The sequence below is a fragment of the Trachurus japonicus genome, chromosome 10, assembly GCF_045865225.1.
Source record: "Trachurus japonicus isolate A0001 chromosome 10, Traja_1.0".
NCBI classification, from domain to species: Eukaryota; Metazoa; Chordata; class Actinopteri; order Carangiformes; family Carangidae; genus Trachurus; species Trachurus japonicus.
Genome location: NC_140916.1, coordinates 21,897,093 through 21,920,140, shown reverse-complemented (window position 1 = coordinate 21,920,140; position 23,048 = coordinate 21,897,093). Strand labels below are relative to the sequence as shown.

The 23,048-nt window shown below is 42.4% G+C and overlaps 1 protein-coding gene across 1 annotated transcript; it reads right to left on the bottom strand.

Moving 5' to 3' along the window:
* Positions 1 to 275: 275 nt before the first annotated feature.
* Positions 276 to 22,997, bottom strand: abcb7 (ATP-binding cassette, sub-family B (MDR/TAP), member 7). Its single transcript, XM_085790055.1, has 16 exons — positions 22,820 to 22,997; positions 21,419 to 21,502; positions 21,260 to 21,337; positions 18,874 to 18,993; positions 15,359 to 15,491; positions 13,290 to 13,558; positions 12,492 to 12,580; positions 12,201 to 12,288; positions 9,534 to 9,708; positions 8,973 to 9,130; positions 7,195 to 7,358; positions 6,908 to 7,037; positions 6,281 to 6,452; positions 3,180 to 3,283; positions 2,401 to 2,508; positions 276 to 1,034 (listed from the first exon to the last, which is right to left on the bottom strand). The coding sequence occupies exons 1-16, from the start codon at positions 22,967 to 22,969 to the stop codon at positions 816 to 818; spliced, it is 2,241 nt and encodes a 746-aa protein (XP_085646181.1). The 5' UTR covers positions 22,970 to 22,997; the 3' UTR covers positions 276 to 815.
* Positions 22,998 to 23,048: the final 51 nt, after the last annotated feature.

Here is a 23,048-nt window from a genome sequence, read left to right as displayed (position 1 = left end):
TTTACATAAATGACTGTGCCTACTGCTAAGTCACTGGGGAGCTATCCTTGACTCCAAACATCCATATCATGTTGTTATGCATCTACAAGACTTGATTATCTGCCAAATATGATATTTTTAGAACAGTGTCATGGGCAACGTGCATTATGTCTGAATCTTACTGAAGAATCAGCTTGATCAAATAGTGTTATTCAAACGAAAAAAATGATGCAATCTTTTTCTTTGTATTCTAACTGTGATCACCTAACTGCAGAATAAATTGCAATATGTGCACATTTTTAATATAAAAAAGTAAAGTATAGGTTCAATTTATTTGGAAAATAATTTAAAAATGTAATCAATACAAATTTTGTGTCAACATCAAGGCATATGCAAGTCGTTACTTGTACTCTCATCTGTTTCCAGTGCAATGGAAGATGTCAATAAACCTGATGTCAAAAATGAGAAGGGGGGGGGCAGCCATGTTGACTAACAGATGTCTTACACACACGTATGTGATATACAAGGTCTCTTATGCTTGGCTTCAGCTGAGGCAACTGGCATAGAAGCTCCATCTCTGGACACCGGCCAGCGCTAAACACACTTGCTCCCTGTTCTGCTCCTCCTCCTTAACTTTGGCGAGCAGCGGCCTTTATTCACATGAGGAGGAGGAGGAGGAGGGACGATCACATGGGTGGAGGCTTGGCTGGAGTGGGAGTGGGGAGTGGGGATGTACCCCCCCACCCACAACCCTTCCTGCCCCAATGCCACACTGACGAGGGATTCCAGCGTAGGCCATCTGTGAGGGATGAGGAGACATGAGGAGGCAGCTTCTCTCAGCAGGAGCAGTTCCCACAGCCCTTCACACTGTTTAGGATCTCCTCCTGCAATTTCTTCCTCTCCTCCTCCTTCTGGGAGAGGCGCTCCGCTGGCGGCTCAGGCGGATTCTTGCTGTTGTTTAGGATTTTGCTATTCTGGGTGTTCCACAGGTCTGCGTACAAGCTGCCCGGGGTGCTGAGGAGGGCGTGGTGATCGCCACGCTCTGCCACTTTACCCTGGCAGAGAAAAGGAGGAGAATCAAGGACAAAGAGGGACATAAATTAGCACAAAGACGGTTAGCATCTCTTTCTCTTCGTGACCACACGGCACTGACCACACTCTGTGGAGAGTCAGATACCACCCCCCCCACCCGAATCCCTGCCGCCTCCCCAACAACTGTTGCATTCCTCTCGCAAAAACATGTCCTCATAGACACACAAGCGCGCAGCCACACGCAACAAACACACACCCCTCCCACACAGTCGAACACAAATGTAGGCACCCCCTTCCCCCACCTCCCATGAGCATGCAGAGGTGTTGGCATCATCTTTAGTGCACCCAAGATGGGCACGTGACTGCTTCCGCTCGTTATTTTAATGAGCACCCCAGGCAGTCCTCTGCTGGTGACACCACCGAACGCCGTGGTGGCGACATCACACGCAAACATGCCTCCTCACCACGACCCTCTGATCCCTGCCATCTGACTCTGGAAACACAGAACGACACATGCTCACTCGCCGCAGTTCAAAGAAACCTCTTCTCATTTCATCCTATCTGGCTCCAACGCTGGTGGAAAATGTCACTTCACCTGTGTTACATTTCATATTAACTCTTAATTTCCAGGCGATGGCTGACTTCACTCCTTCACTTTGTGCTTTAAAGTTTCTTCAAGCCCAACCCTTTATGTGCTGCAGCATTTTTCTCTCAGAGATTTCTGATGTACAAGACAGCGACAATGCACCAAAAAGATTAAATTTATCCACATGAAAAAAAAACACAGTCTTTGTCTCCATGGTACCTCCAGCCTCACTTTTAACACATCTGTCCAAACGCTGCATAGATGAACCATTTGAATGGCAACCTCCATTGGAAGACACGTTTAGTCCTGGACGAGGCCTCATCAGTGTCTGGGAAGCTGGCCCATACATTATTAGTCACTGAGACAAACAAGACACGCCATCTGACCAAAACAGCCAGTCGAGTCTGACTGCTTTAATGAGCCCTTATGGAGAAAATAATACATTCACTTCTACTAACAGTGTCCTGTTGTTGTTGAAGTTAATGAGAAAAACTAAACAAAGCATGTTTTCATCACGTACGTTGAAGAAAGGTAACTGAAAATAAATGAGAGGCAAAAACAGGCTTCTTGCTAAATTCTTGTTGCTGGCAGATAGTGTGCTGAAGGTCACACTGAGTGCAGGTCAGCATCGCTCCCTTCAATGCAAAATCGTCTAATTGGACTGGCAATTAACACACCGCATGTTTATACTTGGAAACTCTGAACCGTCATATAATTTGCTTTTATGGAACTGACATTACAACTAGAAATGTTAATCAGGGAAGGTACAAGATCAAGTAAAAAATAAGTGGATGAGTTCTTACCTCACTGAGTACTATAATCTCGTCTGCATCTACAATTGTGGAAAGCCTGTGGGCGATGAACATTGATGTCCTGTCCTTCACCATCTCCTTCATTGAAGTCAGGATGTTCTGGAGGCACACAAAAGACAAATACAATAACCACTCTGTTAACAGCAGTATCCCCTAATCCAAAGGAAAGTGGGTTTGCAGTTATGCTGGTCTGTAAAAAAAAAAAAAAGAAAAAAAAAAGGCATGAATGACAGGATATATATGAAATGTACTGTGAAACTTTGATTTGAAGAAGCGGCTAAGTCAACACAATGTTGCTTGGCAACATCCACCTTCATATGTTTTCCTTGCCAGTGTTTACATATGATGATTTAAAAAGACAATTGTGATGAAAAGCGACAGAAAATCTCAATGAACAACCACATGGACTGCCCCACTCTTTTTTGTTGAAGTTCAGAGAGGACACGCTGAACTTTCTTATTAATTGTAACATTTACTAAGACTGTTAAGCCGGAGATTAAGTAGGTGAAAACGGTGGCAGGTGGCAAAGGAGAAAGGCTGTGTGTGTACACGTGTGTGTGTGTCACAGGAGGTATGTGACGCAGGAGTGAGCTGAATTATCGTGTACCTACAGCAGGTGACTGAGTGGGTGTTTGTTCTGCTAAATGTGTATGCAGACAGAGTGAGGTGTCAGCCTGAACGTGCAGCAGAGAATGGACATTTGTGGGTATATTGCATATGCATGCCTGTGTTTATCAGCGTGTTACATGTTTGTGCACTGTCAAGCCCACCTCTTCTGTTATAGAGTCGAGGGAGGACGTTGCTTCGTCATACAGGAGGACAGGTGGATTTTTAAGTATTGCACGAGCAATGGCCACACGTTGCTTCTCTCCTCCTGAAACAACACAACAGACATTGTCAATAAAAGCGAAACCAGGTGAAAGACAAAAAGGTTTGAAATATGTGAAGACACACAAGGCCTTTGTGATGCCCTTCTCATCAGATAATTACCTCAAACAGAGGTAGCAGCACACCCACAATACTAATGCTACAGGCTTCAGACGGGTGGAACACACTTTAATTTAATTGTGAGGAAAAATCAGCAGGATGCAAAGATTTCTCCCACTGTGTCTGACTCGGCCTTTATTACATATGAGCTGTGTGTGGCCTCTTGAAAGCAAGCTGCGTTCAGCAGATATAAATATTGCTGGCAGTGGAGAACAGCAATGAAGGAAGTTAGGAGCCTAACAGCCCAGACTGCCCCCCTCCCTGAACACCCCCTCGTCTCACAAACTCACTGGCAGCTGTCACGTAGAGCAGCAGTGAAATTAATGAGAAGTTAGTCATGTCTTTATTTTGTCCGTTCACTCACTCAGTCAACTCTGCATAAAGAAATCTGTGCTGCCAGTAATTGCGTCTTGAGTGTTGAGTGAAAAGTGCTCACATACCGTGTGTTTACGTGGGATAAATGAGTTGATGCTAGGAGCCAAATACTACACAGGCTTGTGATATCGCTGCAGATCAAATGCAGATGACTACAACTGTAAGGCAACATGCCAAGTTCATAGACTACACAGTGGATGATGGTAAAATACTGAAACGTTGCTAAAAATTATCCACTAGCTTTATAATGACTTAAATGTCAAATTAAATAATTAAAGACCGGGTAAACCAAGAATAAATATGTGTTTTATGTTTATAATACTATATAAAAACATATTATTAACCACTCTGTCAAATTTGAAGGACTAAAAAAGTTGTTAAGTATATAAAATTCTACATCAAAGCTGTAAATAAATAAGCAGAATTCTCTGCCTCAGGAGGGTGGAGGCGTGTCCGCTACAGGCAAAGAGACCACGCCCCATCGCAGAAGAGCTGGGCTTCACTGAACGTCTCTGATACACAACCTAAACACAAATGAAACAGTCTCTGAGGCCTAGCTCCACAAGGAAATTATGAATGGCAAAAATACTTTTTACATGTTTTGAGGGACACATTTAAGACCTAATTAATATGTTAAGAAGAAAAATACTGAATTTGGTTTACCCGGTCTTTAACTCTTTTGCGACCATTGACGAGTTAACTCGTCAAAACCGTTTTTTTTTTTTTTTTTACAGATTATGATAATAGACACTCTGAGGTACCCTGTGTGTGAATATGGTAGTCCTCTGATGTTTTAAACTACAATCAAAACATAATGTTTTTTATAAACTGTGTGATTTTGGTTTTGTTTGAGTAATCGGTCTCCTTGAATGCTGCTCTGGGGACAGCGTGCAGCGTGCTGTGCGGCTGTCGGCTACAGTGTTGCGACTTTCTCGCTAAATCTGGCGACTTTCCAAACGCTCTTGGCGACTTTTTTTTTTGACAAAAGCGACTGGCGACAAATCTGGCGACTTTTTCCGGTGCTGTTACAAACGTTTCTGGTTTGGAGATTCGGACCTGAAAGCCCGTTATCTCTGCTGTTTTCGCAGTGCAGCGGAGCGGGCGTTGTGCAGCGGGTGCTGTGACCCGGCCGCCCCCGCCCCGAAGCACTCATCGCCGGCCAGTCACACAGTAGTGTCACGGAGCTGCTCCGCTGCGGCCAGAGACCTGCAACGCTGCACTCCACGCCGCCGCTATCCCCAGATTTGCCTACAAATATACATATTTAGCCGTAGAAATGATTTGGGAGACATGCCACACTGCAGAGTACCGGTAAAATGAGCAGATTGCCACTTGACACAAAAGTGCATTTTTCTCTGAAACTAGAGCGGGAGCTCTGTTTTTGGAGAAACCGAGCTCTCTTCTTCTCCTTCGTACTCACGAACGAAACTGCGGAAAAACTCGCAGTTTTTTCGAGGAGCACATTGGAAAGTCACTCTTCAACCACGTGAAAACCGTTTGTTTCTAGGTGATGTACAGAGTTCGCTTCGACGTGAGAAAAAAGGTAAAAAACTGCCCAAAACATGTGGTCCGGAGCAGATGTGCTGAGCAATTAGTGTGGTCGCGAAAGAGTTAAATGGATTTTAATTTTTACCTACTATCAGAAAACAACAGCTCATAATCACAGACTTAATAACTATTGAATTTGCCACATTCATTTAAAAATTATAATTATATAATTTAGAGCTGTGCAAACTTAAATCTTCCAAGGCTCCGTCTCGCAGTGTCTTAGTTGATGATGTTTCAGACAGTTGTTTCTCTCCATTCAACACATTACAGTGTGTCCTGAGCAGCATAGGGAGGACTTTAAAGATGGTATGTGAAAGATTTATGCTGCTTGTTTTATTTCACCCGTGTGAAATAATGTAATGTATGTAAGTATGTGAAGGCTGAATTGTTTAGCTGAGCAAAATAGACATAATCAAACATCAAAGCATTTTACACTTGAAACTTCATGACCAGTGATGATATGAGGATATTCTAGGCTGGACTATTTTTTGCTTGTCACTGAAAAGATCATTAATGTAATGAAGATGAACAGCTAAAGCGGTCTGTTAAAATCAGAATGTTTTTTTGCCATAAAGCAACTTCTGATGGCAGAAAAACAAATTAAGCAAACTCCTGTGATAGAAGTATTTAATCATTTATCATAAACTCACTGGTGGTGGCTTTTAAAGATATTAAAATTAGCTTGTTTTTCTTTTATGATGGCAAATGGTTTGTTTTAGCCTGTTAGTTGGACAAAATAAAAATATGAATGAATGACCAATAATTAAAATTCCTGACAATATAGTATCCTTACATATCTCCCTGGATCTTTTGTTGGAATTAAACTATTAGCAGCCAGTTTTTCTTTTTTTCCCCCCTCAGTTTAGTATGCCATCCAGGGAAATGCATAAAGCACACAGCTTTTCCACTTGCTTGTACGGAGAGACCATATTTAAACAGGAGTCATAATGGTGCAGCAAACCTGACAGCTTGAGGCCCCGCTCCCCAACCTGGGTGTCATAGCCATGGGGCATCCTGAGGATAGCGTCATGGATGCCTGCTAGACGAGCCACTTGGTACACCTCCTCTGGTGTAGCGTTGATGTTCCCATACTGCAGGTTGTAGAAGATGGTGTTGTGGAATAGAACGGCATCCTGACAACAACACAGTTAGAAAAAAAAAGGAGGCTTCAGAGAATGTTTTTATTGCAGCAGCGATAGAAACAGAGGACTGCAGATATGGAGACAAGGGTAGGAGGGAGAAGGAGAAAGAACGCAAATGACAAAAATACTGTTCATGTACCATCTGTTCAGATCAGCCTCTGAGCTCACTGCAGTAAAACCTGTCTGAATTCAGTTTGTTTCTAATACTGCTGTTAACTATTAATTTTACATTGTTCTTTACTGCCCCCTTGTTGTACATAATCATCAATAATTTTCATTTCATTCATCTATTCAAGACACATGTACATTTTATTTGTGGTTCAGAAGCTCCAGATACAAAACATTTCTATTTGGTGCTGCTATTAAGAATCTTTCATTGTTTAGTGCTTTTTAGTCTATTGTGTTTTTTTTTTAAATTATTATTATTGTGTTGGTGTGTCTCAAACCTGGGGAACGACACCCAAAGCCTTCCTCAGGCTGTCAAGGCTGACGTCTCGGATATTCTGCCCCGCTATGTAGATGTTCCCCCGCTGGGGCTCATAGAAGCGGAACAACAGCCGCACAATGGTGCTCTTCCTGCAACCAGACGTGAAATCACTCGTCAGCATCATTGTGTCTGTGAGCTGTACCACACTCGTCTGCTCATGATGAGACTGACTACACATACAAATGAGATGACACATTCCTGGCTCGACATTAGGCAGTTAGTCTATTTCTATGAGAGCTGACCTACCCTGACCCGCTGCCACCGACTATGGCCACCTTCTTCCCGGCAGGCACTTCGAAGGACACTCCATTTAAGACCTTCTGGCCTTCCAAGTATTCAAAATACACATCCTCGAAGCGAATGGTGGCCTCCTGCGGTGTGACGGCTAATGCTGGGGCGAGATCCTTTTCCTAGAGCAAACCATCAGAGGGTTGAGACAGACGAAACGGAAACAGAGGAGAGAGATACAGAACAGCCACTGGCAGACGTGGTCGCCCAGCATGATGCAACGTTACTCCAACACCTCGTAAAGTGGCTTAATGCTGGAGCACAGAACCTACACAGGCTGCGTGAAGCAGAGACATCCACGCCGAATTTAAGAGGTTGATTCAAAAGACTGTCTGAACATTCGCACGTTGCCCTTCACGGTGACTGAAGGATCAATAGGCGTGAAAACTTTCAGTACATACTGAGCTGAGCCATAGTGCTGAGTTGCAGCCAAGGTCAGCAGTGAATAAAGTGCTGCCTTACCCTGAGAGTAAAAGCCTGTTCTGCTGTCTCTATGCTACCTAATAGCAACATAATCACCCACAATCCACCTCAGCCAATTAATACAAATAACTCGCAGTCCATTAGTATAAACAGATGATAATTTTCACCCATCCCCCCCTCCACATGGAAAAAAGCCAAAATAATATTTTTATTTTATTTTTTTGGAGCAGTTTCAAGGGGGGGAGGGGAGAAGGGAGGGGTTCTAAATTATTTTACATCTACATAATAGGCCAATGTGCTCTACAAAAAAAAAATTTCATTCAGTCAGTAATGGCCTGCTGGGCAGTGCTATTCCACAGGGAATCACAATGGAGAGGAGTATTACTGATGAGTGAAAAATAACTGGACAGATTCATTTCTCCTACTGTAATTACAGGCTGGAGATGGGAATGGCATTCATATTGTTAGGCAGCAGGCGCACATTTGCACTTAAGTGTGCTCTTCTGACGCAAGATGGGCTGTCGCGTAAAAATAAATAAATAAATAGAGGCGCTGAAATGTCTCTTGAAAAACAACTGATTGCTATTACACCAAAGAAACACCAGGCTAACGTGTTTGAAATCTGAAGTGTTTTGGCAATTTCTAATGGTTCAGTTAAACAAGGGGAGCTCGTTTTATATATTTAAATATGGCTCAGGATTTCAATGTGTATTTCCTGATAGACATGTTAACACCATGTACGTAGAACTCCACTGGTATTAAAAAGGTAGAAGATGTTACCAAAATGGGGAAAAAAAGAAAGATGTTACACAATACAAAATCTGCCAAAATTAGGAATGCACCAATTAAAATGGCGGCTGATGAAATGCTCTGCATAAATCACCAAAATATCTGCTGCACTGTGTCCTGGAACGGATCACACTAGTGCAGCAAGTAATGTCGTGCACTAGGAGCAGCAAGAGATGAGGAAGCACCTGAGTCACATCAAGCACATAATTACATGGTTTGACTACAACCTATCATTTTTTACAGCACATGTGGATAGGTTAGGTATGTCATGCAGCCAGAGGAATAACTCAGTCCTGTGTTAAAATCCTTTACCACTCATGCATTTTAACACTATGTACTGTTATTAGAGAAAAAAGCTTTATTGAGCTCTGGATCTTTGCTTCAATTCTTATATTGAACTCTGTATTCATGTTCAGTTGTTTACAGGTGCATCTATCCAGTTCTCTTTTTGTTAGGAAAAAAAGAAAACACAAAGCATTTTGTTATTCACTAAAACAGTGGGGCATGTCAGGCCATGATGTTACCTTGATCCTGGTGTCGACACTGAGCAGTGTGAACAGTGTGTTCATGTCTATGAGTGCCTGCCTGGTCTCTCTATACACTGTGCCAAGGAAGTTGAGAGGGAGGGAGAGCTGGAAGAGCAGGCCGTTCACCATCACCAGGTCTCCCACGGTCATTGTACCTACACGACAGCAAACACAACGACTTAAGGAGATGCCCACAATCAGGATCTATTGTTTCATGTGTGTATATACTAACTTTATGAAAGTAATGAAAGCAGACAAAGGCTTTTACAGTCTGACTCTATCTCCACCCCTTGTGATTTCATTTTCTGCATCAGGGCTATTTTATTTCATATTTGTGCCACTTTTTCACGCTTGCTGTGTTTTGTTCTCATTTGTTCCTGTTTTTCCTTTCCTCTTTTCAAATACACAATTTTCTCTGTTGTGCTGTAGACACAGATCATGAGCATAAAGAGGCAAATTCAGGTTAGGTGATGTGTTTTTTCATGGTTTACAGATCTTGATAGAATGTTTTCCCTGAATCTGGAAAATCCCCCCAGACCTTAATCCAAATTCACTCACCTGCTGAAATGCCCTTGCTGGTCAGCATCATGATAGCAGTGAGGCCGATACTGAAGATGGCACTCTGGCCAAAGTTGAGCATGGCGAGCGTGGATGTGGTTTTTAAAGAGGATGACTCATAAGTCTTCAGGTATCCATCATACCTTTCAGCTTCGTACTTCTCATTGTTGAAGTACTGCAGCAGAGATGAGGAGCATGAGGAGAGGGAGTAGAGAAGGAAGCACGGGGCACGGAGACAGACAAGGATTTATAAAAAGAAAGAGAGTGTACGTTGAGAAAGAAAGATGGGAGAGGCACAAAATATGGTTAAGGTTAAAGGTTGAGGAAGCATGGAGAGCAATGTCAGGCAGATGGACACTTTAGCACAGCCTGCCTCAAGGCTGCATTTGTTCTCAGTGACCACTCTGGCTGTAATCTAGGTCTCAGTTGGCCTCTAAAGCACTTTTTCATGTCTCTGTATCTTCATCTCCTCCCCACTGATCTTAAAGGACGCAGAGGGCGAGAGAACAAAATCCAAAGCCTGCTTTGCTGAGCAGCCTGAAGATCTGAAGCCTCGGCAGAGGATAGTGCTTATGGCAAAGTAAAAGTTATCTATAAATAGAAAAATTAGGCAGCTGAAACTGTAAGAACTGTCTTACCAGCGCTTGAAAGTTAAACAGGAATTATTGCACCTGTAGCAGCGCGCGCACACACACCTACCAACAGAGCACAGCGCTTCAGTGTGACACCACAAGAGAGAGAAGCACCAGTTTTGATTAAGACATACAGCTATCATTTCTAGAGAAAAGACGTCTCATGAATCAGCCACAAGCACATCTCTTAAATTCAGCACATAAAAACCACAGAAAAATCATAACAACAACCCTCCTCCACTCTGCTGCCAATTACCTAATATTGCTGTTTGTTTAGTTTGCACTATTGTTTCCCTGCTCTGGTTAAGTGGGCGATTTGCTTCTCTAGCTAACGGCACTGGTGCTGTGCCGCTGCCGCCTTGCCACTGATTTGCATATAGGGAAATGCAGGGAATCAGAGAGAGGAGGGAAGAAAGTAGCACATGGAGGACAAACTGAAGCAGTGCAAGGCACCGTGTGCAGGTTCTCATCCAGCCCTTTGTGAAAGTGGAACGGATTTCTGAGTGGGCGGAGATCTAATTACATATGCACACTCACAGCTCAGAGTGATGCTAAATCCGGCCGCATTGACACAGATGACACAAAATAACACAGAACAAAACGTTAAGAAAAACAGGACGCAAAATAATACAGCAAAGAAAATAACATGGGTGCTAAAATATACTGGAAACAGCTAACAAAAGCACCCAAAACTAGATGCCGATTACGCTTGTATGTGTTTTGTGTACAATGAGGTTACCTAGAAAGAGACATGAAAGATAGAGATTTAGGATAATCACGCCACTGAGAAGAGTGTAAAGCAATGTTTACTCTCACACTGCACCACATCGGTCAAGTGTCTGAGGGGGAAAGCCCCTGGCACTCGGCAGACATTTTTATTCAAAATAAAGCCCCCGGTGGCAGACACTTTCAGTCCAACTATAATTGAGGCACAATTTGGGTCATTTACTAAACCAAGAAAATAGTCCTGAGTTGTCCAGTGATAAATGTCCCATTGTTCTTAGCAACTGGAATGACATTTACAAAAAAAAGTGTAGGCAATTTCACACTGAGAGAGAAGAGGAGTAAAAGGATAGGATGGAGAATGATGATTGGAGAGAAATAAAGAGATAAAGACAGACAGTGTCAATTGTTGAGAGATTTTTTTCTTTTTTTTTTAATCTTAGCATGACTGCAGCATATCAAAATGTGAAAAATATCAAGTGGTCTGAAGACTTTCTGAATTCACTGTAGAAAAAAACCCAAATTGTTTTGATAATCTTCATTTTTCATGTGTATCTGCCAAATAATACACAATTCCACTTTCTCAATCATCATTCTTTGTTGCTTTTCTTTGTCATATGTGATCGTAAACTAGCAGCAAAATAGCAGCATGTCTTCTATTTTCAGACATCAGTCTGACCTTATTGAAAGGATACTGTCTATCATTTGGAATGACATATGATTTGACAAGAACATATTTTTCCTAGATGTTTAAAACTATAAAGACCCAATGAATTATAAAGAGCACATAACAGCCTTCATCAATTATAATCACTTTGTAAATTGGGCAACAATGGGACTGAATTAATCCTGTAGAAACATCACGTTCGCAGCACACTGCTCCGTAATAACAAGGGGGGAATACAGTAACCACCTACAAGTAAAACAATAGCAGAGGTTGGCTGTGACTTTCAACCATAAATGTCACTCTTCCCACGCTGTGAGATGTTAAAATTTGACTTTAAAGTTTAACTTGTCCTTGCTTTGACAGAGTTTGTGTGAAAGTGTTGGGAGTCAGAGGAAGAGACGGCGAGAGATTAAAAGGCAGTGGCAATCACGCAAGAGCAATACTGTTATCACAGACAAGTAAATATTTGTTCATGTCTATGTGTCTGGCTTAAGTGAAAGGAGACAAAGACTAGAAGGAGAGAGCAGGAGAAAAAAATCAAAGGATTGATGAAGGGAGGAGGGGCGAAGATGAGCAGCTGTGTAAGAGAGTGTAATGGAGGTGTGTGTGTGTGTGTGTGTGTTCATGCTGTGGGTTGAATCTCACCTTAACAGTCTCATAGTTAAGAAGGGAGTCAATAGCTGCATTGCCTGCTTCATTGTCTGCTTTGTTCATTTCTATCCGGAAACGAGTCCTGTGTGTAGATACACATGCACAATGATATCAGCACTCTAAGTTTCAGCCTGTGTATAAACTTTGTTGCTATCAGTTACATCATTGCAGAAGTACTCATAAACTCTTTGTCAAGTTTAATCAAATATAAGCAAGCAGTAATAAAAAATAAAAAAAAAGAATTGAATCACAGAGACACAGAAAAAGTCCAAACGTTCTCATTACCTCCACTGTGTGACAAGGATGGTGAAGAGGGTGTATGCCGACAAGGTACCCAATGTTACAGCTGCAAACTCTCCACCACACTTATAATACTGCAGAAGAGAAAAGGCACAATTAGATAAACTATCTATGGCAACATGTGACTATATGGCTTTGTGGTTGAGAAAAAAAAAACAAAAGAGTGACTACATCAAACTAGCGGGCTCCAACACTGGCGACGTCACAAGGTATTTTGGGATCGTACTGTTTTTGACCATTCCACTATGAAACAGAGTGTTACAAATGGAGGGGAAACTACAAAAGGTAATCGTGCTAATGCTTTAGCTATTTGGGCAATGGAGTCTGCCCTCATTACAGGCAAGCTGACATTATGGTCCAGAGTGGAATAATGGCAGGAAGCTATAGACGAGTCGTTCTTTCAATGCTGGCCAAGGAGGGGGGGGGGGGCATCTGTTCAGGGCATACTCCGCAGGAGGACATTAAGCTCCTACAAAGCTTTGGGATTCATCATTGACACTAATGGGCTCTGTGTTGCCACCAAAAGTTCATGGGGATTCATTTTCCATTTAGAATGTAAATGAGACAATATCCCTGAAATTAATTTCCGGACAATCTGCTCTGAAGAGTGTCAAGGTGATGGAAGGATCCTGAGCTAACATTAAGGACTGAAAATGTAACAGCTACAAAAAATAAAGACCAGAAAATTGTAAGCAGTGTTTCCTGTAGTACCCAACAGTAACTTAATGATCAGTGTTAACGACTGCCATCATGTCTCTGTGTTAATTTCACACTACAACTCACCAAAATGGCACTGACGAGGCCCATCTCGAAGACGGTGGGTCCTAGATTGAAGACGATCGCACTGAGGACAAAGGAGATGCCCCGTGTGCCGCGGTCGATGGCCTTGGACAGCGCCCCTGTCTGGCGGCTGAGATGGAAACCCAAATCCAGATTGTGCAAGTGGAGGAAGACATTCTTGGCAATGCGTCGGATTGAGCTCTGGGCCACTTTGCCGAACACGGTGTTCCTCAGCTCGTTGAAGAAGGCTGCACAAGCCCGCGACGCGCCATCTGGGATGGGGGGAGAGAAGGCGAGTTTAGCATACCTACTGTGAAAAGCAGCGAGGTACAAACAGCAGGACTGGGTGTTACCTAGTGTGAAGCTATGCCCATCCTAAACACTGTCAGGACTGTTATTAAGCAGCAAAACAAGAGTCAGACCCACACCTTTCCTGTCCTGTAAGAAGTAACACAGTATATCGAGACTGTGTGTTCAGACTGGTCAGGGTTGATGTTTGTCGCCTGCTCTAATGTAAAGGTTTGTATGAGGGACCAGCTTTTGGCTTCATCTCTGGTCTGCAAGGTCTGCAGTGCTACAGCAGCAGCCTCACCGAGCCTCTGTAATTACAGGGCAGGGTGCTGTCTAGAGCTTCACTACTTTGGCAGGCCAGCACACTGCAGAGGCAGACTGAGGGAAGGGAGCGAACACAAGTGGTTTGAGTGTATACATGTGGTGGAGAGCAGGCCACAGGTTCAGGCAGAATACTAGAAGAGGGGGAGGATGTTTTAATAAGAGTGCCATGAAAAGATGTTTCTGTGAGTTGTCAGTGAATGGACTTGAATTTCCCAACTATCTGACTTTTTCATAACATTTCTTTAGGGTGTATTTATTATTGCATAATTAAAGTCTTTAAAAACTAATTAAAGAAACACAGTTTTCTATAGTTTAATAGAAACACCACCAGTCTAATCTAATCCAAGAAACGTCTGTTATCTGGTCCCTTACATTTCTCATAAACTGTTATACAAGCAGATGGCTAGCATGACTGTCGCAAATTAATATTAGTCTGTGTTTGAATGACACATGGCCTTCCTGTGGTGATTTCACCGAGCTGTGCGAATACATGACTTCTCTGCTGAGACCAAAGTCAAGGTAATAATCGCTCTGTCTGCCGGTCTTCACGGGGCTATAATGTGGCGTTAAATAGGAATGCTCTTCTAATGAACAATGTGTCCACATCTGACAAGGTAGGATGAGCACTGTGCAACCTTTTCTGCCAAATTACATCCATCACCACAGGCTCAAAGTACCAGGCCTCAAGTGTCGCAAAGAAGGAACAAAAAAACACAATTCCTTTCTTTAAGAGCATCCCCTTCATTCTTCCTTGTCGTCCTGATTCGTCCTGTCTGGGGCCTCGTTCATGTACCCCGGCTATTCAAGAGGAAGCATTAGTGTGCAAGACCTAAGTGGGTTCATTAAAATAAGTGGCTACAGGGCTAAGTGTACGCTGCATCCAAGAAGATCTCACTCAAGGCCAAAAAGACTTGCAGTGGGTCTCACGTTTACAATATTCATTATTTATTTATTTTTGCTTTTCATCATCAATTTAGAGAATCTAATCAAGGTGGAACTTGGCATTCCCACTATATCTTAGCCCCAGTCTCTCTTTTATTCAATGGGCCCATTTGGACAGGGGAAGAGTAAAAAGGGAGTCACTCTCAAGGGAGAAAATGAAAGAAACATCCCTGGCCTCAGTGTAACTCTAAAAAATACCCAACCACTTTCAAAGAACATTAGCGATTTCTTCCGTGCTGCTTTGGAAATGTACCCGACTCCGTTTGCTTTGGGGGCACACAGGTATCATAGTGAAAAGTCCTCAGCACTCGCGAGGGGGCCATGTGGATTAATAGAAGTGAACTCAAGACGCAGAATAGAGCACATAATGTAAATAATGTGAGGGGGAGGCGGAGGTTGCGGCGCTGCATTGATATGAATGTGTTGGGAAAGGTCATCCTGTAGATAACAGGCAGTCCCACAGTCCCCTCTGATGAGCACGGCACCTGCCAGTGCAATACAAGTCTGGGACTCACAGCCAATCAGCACCGCCGTTGCCATGGTAGCCACAGTGCTTGGCGCGTCATTCAGGTTCAGCATGTGTCCCGACATCTGGTTAAGCTCGTCCACTGCATACTTAAACATGAAGGGCACCATCACATTGGTGAGCTGGGAGGGCAGAGAGAGAGGGAGGAAACGTTCAGAGAGGAGGAGAAAAAAAAAGAGAGGAAGTAGTTTCAAATAGCCTATTAGACAGACATATGCTCAATACAGTCCAGTGCCATGTTTACGGTGCTCTTCTGTAGTGCCTCTCTGCAGTATCTTTGTATGGTGCACTCCAAACGTTTTTCACTGTTTTCAGGCAGTAATTCCAACCTATTCAGGTGCACTGAAGGATATGCAGGTCTGCATCTATGTATGGTGTGCTGTGTGAGTATGTATTCTTCTTGACTGGCTGTGCTGGTGCTTCCTGCTAATGGAATTGAAATGGTTATTAGGGCTAATTAAAAGCACAGGGACAGCTGTGTGACTCAGGCTAGGCGGGCCGCAGCGCATTAGGACAGCCAGAGAACACAGCAGCACACAGCAAAGCATTTTCATTTGAAACCCATTTCATTTGAACCTCTCAACCCTGAACACAGGGGAGGGCTTTTTTTTTTTTTTAACTTTTCTTTTTTTGTTCCATTACCCCTGTCAAATTCTGCATGATATAATTCTGACAAAATAATGGTAACTACAATTATATAACGTTTATATAAAAAAAATAAAATAAAAAAATCGACCCTTCTAATATAAAAGGACACCTAAAATGCACCATTTATACAGCAAAAGCTACATCTCCAGGGATCTTGCTTTATACACACGGGTATTATACTCAGACAATAGAAGTCCTCTGAGTCCCTCAAGGAAAAACAATATCTGCTACTTTGCTACCAAGACAACAGAACATGAAAAAAAAAGGGCTCAGGCTATTATTACAGGTCCAAAACATGTCCCCAATTTTACCACTAGTACATGATAAGGATGTGCTCTTTTAACCCATTAACGGCCAACACTGGAGATTAAACTGACACCATGTCAATCTGTACCTAGTGATATGTCATCTCATAATAGAGATATTGTGTCAAGTAGTTTAGAAGACGCTTCAGGCTATCAAGTCTATAGCATGACACACAGAGTGGCACACGGACAGAGGCGGCTACATTTAAGGCCAACAAAAACAAGAGCTTCTATATAACCAGTTGTTTGAAATAAAAATGTCACAGATAATGTGGAGTGTGGAGGGTTTGACGCAGTGTAACCACATAATTACTCAGATGATTTAAAAATTGCCTCCACAGTCCTGGTTGTTTCAATTCAAACAGACAAACTAGAGAAATGGAGGCCAAGCCCTGACAAGCAGGAAGACGGGAGAAGATTGGCTTGCATGCGAGTGCTCTCTCCTCCTTACCATACACTAGAGGGAGCCATGCTGAGCAGCAGCGGGACAGGCTCATTCAGGGGCTGAGAATTTGTGATTGTTTTCCAGGGTGTAAATTAGAGAGCATCAACAAAGGAAGAGGAAATACATCATGCACTGATTGTTGCTTGTAGTTAATTCATTTTTCGTAATGCAGTCTGTTTTAAATGCACAGCGTTTTTGACACCAGTTATTTACACAGTGTCATCGTGGTGAGCAACTCATGCTGCTTGACAAAAGGCTGAGAAGTGATTTTGTTTTAGCAAGGATGTATGTTTGATGTTAAATATTTGATCTAAAAGCACAAAGAATTAACTGTGTTTCATAATTACATGCATTTTTCCACTTCCTGTGCTGAGTCTGGTAATTAAACACCTTCATTATTAAATTTAAATATATGTATATATTTTGTCATTCACATGCAGGTGAATCAAGGAGATGCCATCAATAATGGCACTAGAAAAACATCCTTACAGACTGCCAAAACAAAAAAGGAAACATTTAAAAAAAGAATGGGACCCCTCAGTGCAGTTTCTATAAAAGGAATATTCAGGAGTTACACTGGCGGAGATAGGTAATTATGATTTCCATCTTAGTGTTAGTTAGCGTTAGCTGATCCCATGCCAGTATGAACTCAGTAGTATTATTTGTTAATGTACTAATTTTCAGTGCTTGTTCTGCTGTAGCGGGAATCACCACAGAGGCAGTGGACAGATTTAGCTGGGGCAATAGTGTCACAGCCATTCAAGACACAGTCACATAACATCCCACTTTACAATCCTAGTTTGTTTTGAGTCACAGATAACTGTATCAGAGCTTCAGTCATTGGGTTAAATCATACACCACGTTGCAATGGGGCCTGTCACTAATGAGGTAATGACTACTGACTGAGTGAATGGTCATGGAAAGTCAATGTCAGGTGTCACAATGGGTATGACCCATCACAAGATGGTCTCTAGTTTCTTTTTACAAACACCTCTGCTCTTTATCTTGCAGGGTTCATTTTCCATAAATATATGAAAGCAATGCTGTGTGAGCAGCCAACTCTCAGCTGCTGGACTTCAGAGACTCTTACCACAGCAACATGCACCACATGACCAGGCTTTATATTAACCTCGTCTTCCAACAGGCACGCCACTCAAAATAAAACAAGGCATTGAGTTTGACTGAACTGGTTGTGCACAATTTTGCTGCGTAACAGGTTTTAGCTAAACCTGAATGTAGCCACAGCCTTGTCTCTTTTCGGTTGAGCGCATCCCTTCATGATTCCTGACACTTGTTTCTAAGAGAAAATGGCCTCTGTTGATTGGCCTCGGATACTTCAATGTGGCGTCTTTAATTGGCAATTATCGAAGCAGCCATTTACATGACTTATTATTCTTAATAGGATTTGGGGGTATTTCAGCAACCTGACGATGCCAGAGGAAAAATTACAGATTACTGTTTCCAGTTGCCAGTTCTCCATGATACACCACGACAAGCACAAATTCAAATGAGCAGTAACATGTGCTAAGGACTCTGAAACCACTGGACTGGATGATGAGTGAAGACACTAGAGGATGTTAGGAGATAATAGCAGCACTGTCTACATTTCACACATATGCATCCACAGTTTTTTTTTTAATTATTATTTACCATTTACACTGTAACAGTTATCAGGAGCATCGTCAGTGGTATAAACACAGATGTTGGCAATATTTGTTTGTGTTAAAGGACAATACCAACATTATGCATAATGGATTATGATTTTCCTCAGCTTTTCTTAATTATTTTTAACCACTTTAAATCAGTTCTCTGGTGTTGTGAAATACGGTATTTGCTGGATGTAATCGGGGGAGCATTAGTTAAAATTAGAAAGTTTCATTTTGGGGTGGAAGAAAATGATAAAGCAGAAGTAAGACAGGGACACATAAGAAACAGGGGCACAAGCTTCAAAGTTAAGTGGCTGGACATCAAATAAATTCAAATGTGATGTATGCATCTATTTCACCGTTTCTGTTGATCAAATGGATGAAATTAGATTTATACGACAAAAAACAACATGTCAATAAAACCGCACTTTAATAGCCACAACACTGTACATAAACTTACCTTTGCTCCAGCGAGCAAGCCCAGAGAAATGGCAACACGAGCCCGCAGGTCTGGCCTGTCTTTTGGCCATACGTAAGACAGCATTGCAGACAGGATCTTGGCTGAGTTCACCTCGTTCAGCTGTGGAGAGGAAAATAAAGACCTGTGCTTAGATCATAGTACCTCCACTTTGCACAGGATGTAGCTTCACAGGGGGAGTAGCATTTAGAGAAATGTTTACTTTCTAACCTATCTTATATTTGTCAGTTTTGGCACCCAACAATATTGCATTCAGCATTGACCTATAGATGGCTCTCTGGGCAGACACATGGAGCATCAAATGTCAGTGAGACTCCCTTGGGAGATCTGGGAGAAGCTGCAACAGCAGAGACTCCAGGTGGACTTGGGGATCCAGCCTGACACCACTAGTCCTTGGAGACACCTGGGCTGTCATCCCAGCTGAGGGTGAGAGCCTGGTGCCAACATGGCTGTTTACCCACCCTCCACACACCTGCCGCGGGGACCCTCTGGAGGCCAAAGAATATGCAGTAATTCCTCTAATCCACTCAATATGGTGGCACCATGTTACAGTGCTGCTGTATGGCAGCGCCTCCAAGTAAATTACACTGAAACTGTGCCCAACACCTGCATTTAATCAAACACAATCAAGCTATACGTGTGACTGCAAAGAGAGGATTAACATTAACACTTGAACGGAAGGTTTCTGCACCATATGTGGAGGAGGCCGATTCATGGATAATAATAAAAGTCTGTTACTAACATTTTTGTTTGGAAAAGGAAAACAACTGTCAATAAAAAATAAAAATAAAAGTCTGTTGCTCTAACTTCATGACAATTTCTGATCTTCTCATACAGTTAGGACAGCAAAGGGCCATAATGCTTTCACATGAGATTTTACTCTTATATTACATTCAAAATCAATTAAAGCAGAAGTAAGCGATCCGGTCGTTTTGGCTAACTTCTTGTCAGCCGATGAGTTAGCAGACCCCGCCCTCGTCATGGATCTATTGGTCCTCGTCCCTACGTCACCACGCGCATCCCTTGGCTGCACACACAGCCCTTCATGCCGTTCTCTCTCCTCATTGGATAAAGGTTGTAGGATACAAGGAAAGTTTTCTCCTAGGCTTACAGCAGAGCAGAGTGACTGACAGACCCGTGTTTCGGACCAAACACTCGATGTAAGTGATTGCCGTCTGAAGATATAACTATTTAAGATTTATATTAACACAAATATTCCGCTTACTTCTGCTTTAAGTGTGCAAATTTAAACCATAAGCCACTAGACCTGTATGTATGCTACAGAAATGATCAGACTACAAACGGGTAGTTTTGACACTACAACTTGATACTACTGGTGAAACCAAGATTTGGGCAACTGAATGACTAGTCAAGGGTTTCTCAAATTTCTGTCATCAGACGTGTGAGTTTCAGCAGGAAAACATTTTATGTAGAATTTGAAGATTGTGAATGTATAAATGAGGATGCATTTCAAACCAATGTACTATTATTATTATTGTATAATTATTTAAATGCATTAACTCATATTAAAGCAGATATCAGTGGAATGTTTTTGTTAATATAAGTCCTAAATAGTCCTATTTTCCGTCAGCAATCACTTACATGAAGTATTTCAGCCTAAACACGAGTCTCTCCGTCACTCTGCTCTGCTGTAACCCGAGGAGAAAATTTTCCTTGTGGGATACAAGTGTTATCCAATGAGGGGAGAGAACGGCATGAAGGGCTGTGTGTGCAGCCAAGGGATGCGCGTGAATGTGGTGACGTAGCACGAGGACCAATTGATGCCTGACAAGGGCGGGGGCTGCTAACTCATGGTGCGTTCAAGGAAACTCGTACTTTGTGTTTTTCCTTCCTGTGAAGTCATACCAGTTCGATCTGGTACGAGTTCACGGGTCGGAAGTTACGAGTGGCCGTTATAGGGAACTTTCACAGACAACAGGACGGTAAAAACACGAGCTACGGGTTACCTGGAACGCTACCAAGTCGTAGTTGTGACTTGAAGCTGTAACTTACGGTTTCAAAAGCCTGCCTTGAACACAGCATTAGCCGAAACGGCCGTGCCACTGATATCTGCTTTAACCAATATATCAGACTTATAAATATGATATGATTCCATCAGCACAAAAACAAATCTCACAGAAAAACCTGGGTTTCTAAAAACACTTTTAGCTTTAGTCACTCGGGAAAGGCATTTTTCTGTATTTTTGAAATTCTCTGATGAATGAATACTGAAAACAATCACGGGTTGCAGCCAGAGTCCACTGCCTTATTTTTTACTTTATTTGTGCTTACATGTGAAATTTTGCCAAACCAATAATTTTCAGTATTCAGTAACCAAGGGCTAAAAGAGGGCTCTGTATTCACTCACCACATTTTTTGGATCTGCGCTTAGCCCTCCTCCCGCATGTCCATGCCAACATGTTCGTTTGTCTGTCACCTGCAAATGCTGTGGAAACAATGAAATGTATGTTGTTATTCTGGTGTGGATATTGATAACAGACCCTAATTTACTCTCACATATTCTTACCTTTGTTGCCTCTAAAATGCGACGACAGTTTTCGCTCCTGTTTGTGCTCCATGTAGCTGTCCGTAAGTGTGGAGGGGTACTCAACTGAAACACATGAGGTGTTGTTTCTTATTTTTTGCTGATTGATTTCTTGGAACATTCACAACTACTAAACCACAGTATGAAAGATCAGGACTAATAAATCATTCACAAAAAGTAAAATAAGCTTAAAATACAATTATTTTGGTGAAAACAAACGAAACACTCTCCTCCCTGTGTTTTCAACTAAGTTTGAATCGTAAGTCAGCAGAGTCAGAGTTCGAAGGTCATGCAAAGGTTGGGGATGAACTGAACAAACAAATATCAAACAGAGGCAAAGTTAACTGATGGCTGGGACTTGTGAAAAAACAGTCACTGTTTATGAAGACTGACAACAACTACGACACCAACAGGTGCCAAGTGCTTGATAATGCCAGACATACTGTGGGTGGTTACAGATAAGCATACTGAACGACTGTAAGCAAGACTCACTCACATCTTTTATTGGTGATATGGATTGGACACTTATCTCACTTTTATCTCTTTGAAGCCACAATTTCAATGCAACCCTCTTATCTGTGATGCTCTCGTCTGCAATTTGGACAAGATAGGCTACCTGACACAATGCTTTTGTGAATACATTATTTCCCATATTTATTATTTTCTTTTACTCCAGTGTCATGAAAATTAATTGCAGATAGTGTGATTGGTTTGTAAACTGAGCTTACATCACAAAAACCAAAATAATGACGCAAGAGAGGACAAATATCAGAAATCGGAAAAAATGCGCATGTTAAAGTTAGTTTTGGTGGCTGTCGTTTGACTTGTTGACTTTTTGTAAGACATTTTTAGTAAAGTGTCTGTTAGTTGAAAAGAACTGTATATCAAGTAATCAATAACTAAACTGGCTGTGGGCACGTGATTACACTAGTTACGTCAGCAGGGTCCCCAATCCTTATCTAACATTTAACATGACCCCAGTCAGGCAGCACGTGACTCTGAGACCACCGACTGACTGTAGCATTTACAAAATTAATGATAATTTCTGTCCAAAAGTGAGGGACAAGACCAGGTCGCGTTTTATTAATCCACCGTGGTGTAAAAAGACACGACGTCACAGATAACAAAACTAGTTGTCATCATGGCTCATAGCAAGTTAGCCGGCTGTCGCTCAACGGAGTCAACTCGACCGACACTATTATTATTGTTTGCATGACATCGACCTCTTCAGCAAAAAAAATCTACAAACTGTGACAAAATGATCACACCTAACTTCCCTGAAAGTTAGTTAGGGACACTTTCCCCCTCTGTCCTTGCGTGGTGTCTCCACCAAAACACTGTGTCCTCTCCACCCGCCCCGACTCCCCGCAGCCCCCCACTCACCAGGTATGTGCTCTGGCGCTTGCTGTCGCTCCTGCTCTCGTTGTGGCTTTTACTCCAAATGTGATACGAGCTCGTCTGTCGAAGGAGAAGCGCTAATTTTCGTCTTTGCAAGTGAAAGCCACATTTCAGCGGTGCCAACATCGGCGCCATGTTGACGAAGGAGGAAGGCGGTTAGTCAGTCCACACGCCGGCTGCGTCACATCCGGCCGTCGCAGACCGACGCTGCTGC

Bases quoted from the DNA above. Each gene is read 5' to 3' on its own strand.
- abcb7 (XM_085790055.1), bottom strand. From the start codon at position 22,969: ATGGCGCCGATGTTGGCACCGCTGAAATGTGGCTTTCACTTGCAAAGA. The intron at 21,338-21,418 runs GTAAGAATATGT...TTGTTTCCACAG, and splicing joins GCATTTTAGAGGCAACAAAG to CATTTGCAGGTGACAGACAA. The intron at 12,289-12,491 runs GTAATGAGAACG...ATCTACACACAG, and splicing joins ATCCTTGTCACACAGTGGAG to GACTCGTTTCCGGATAGAAA.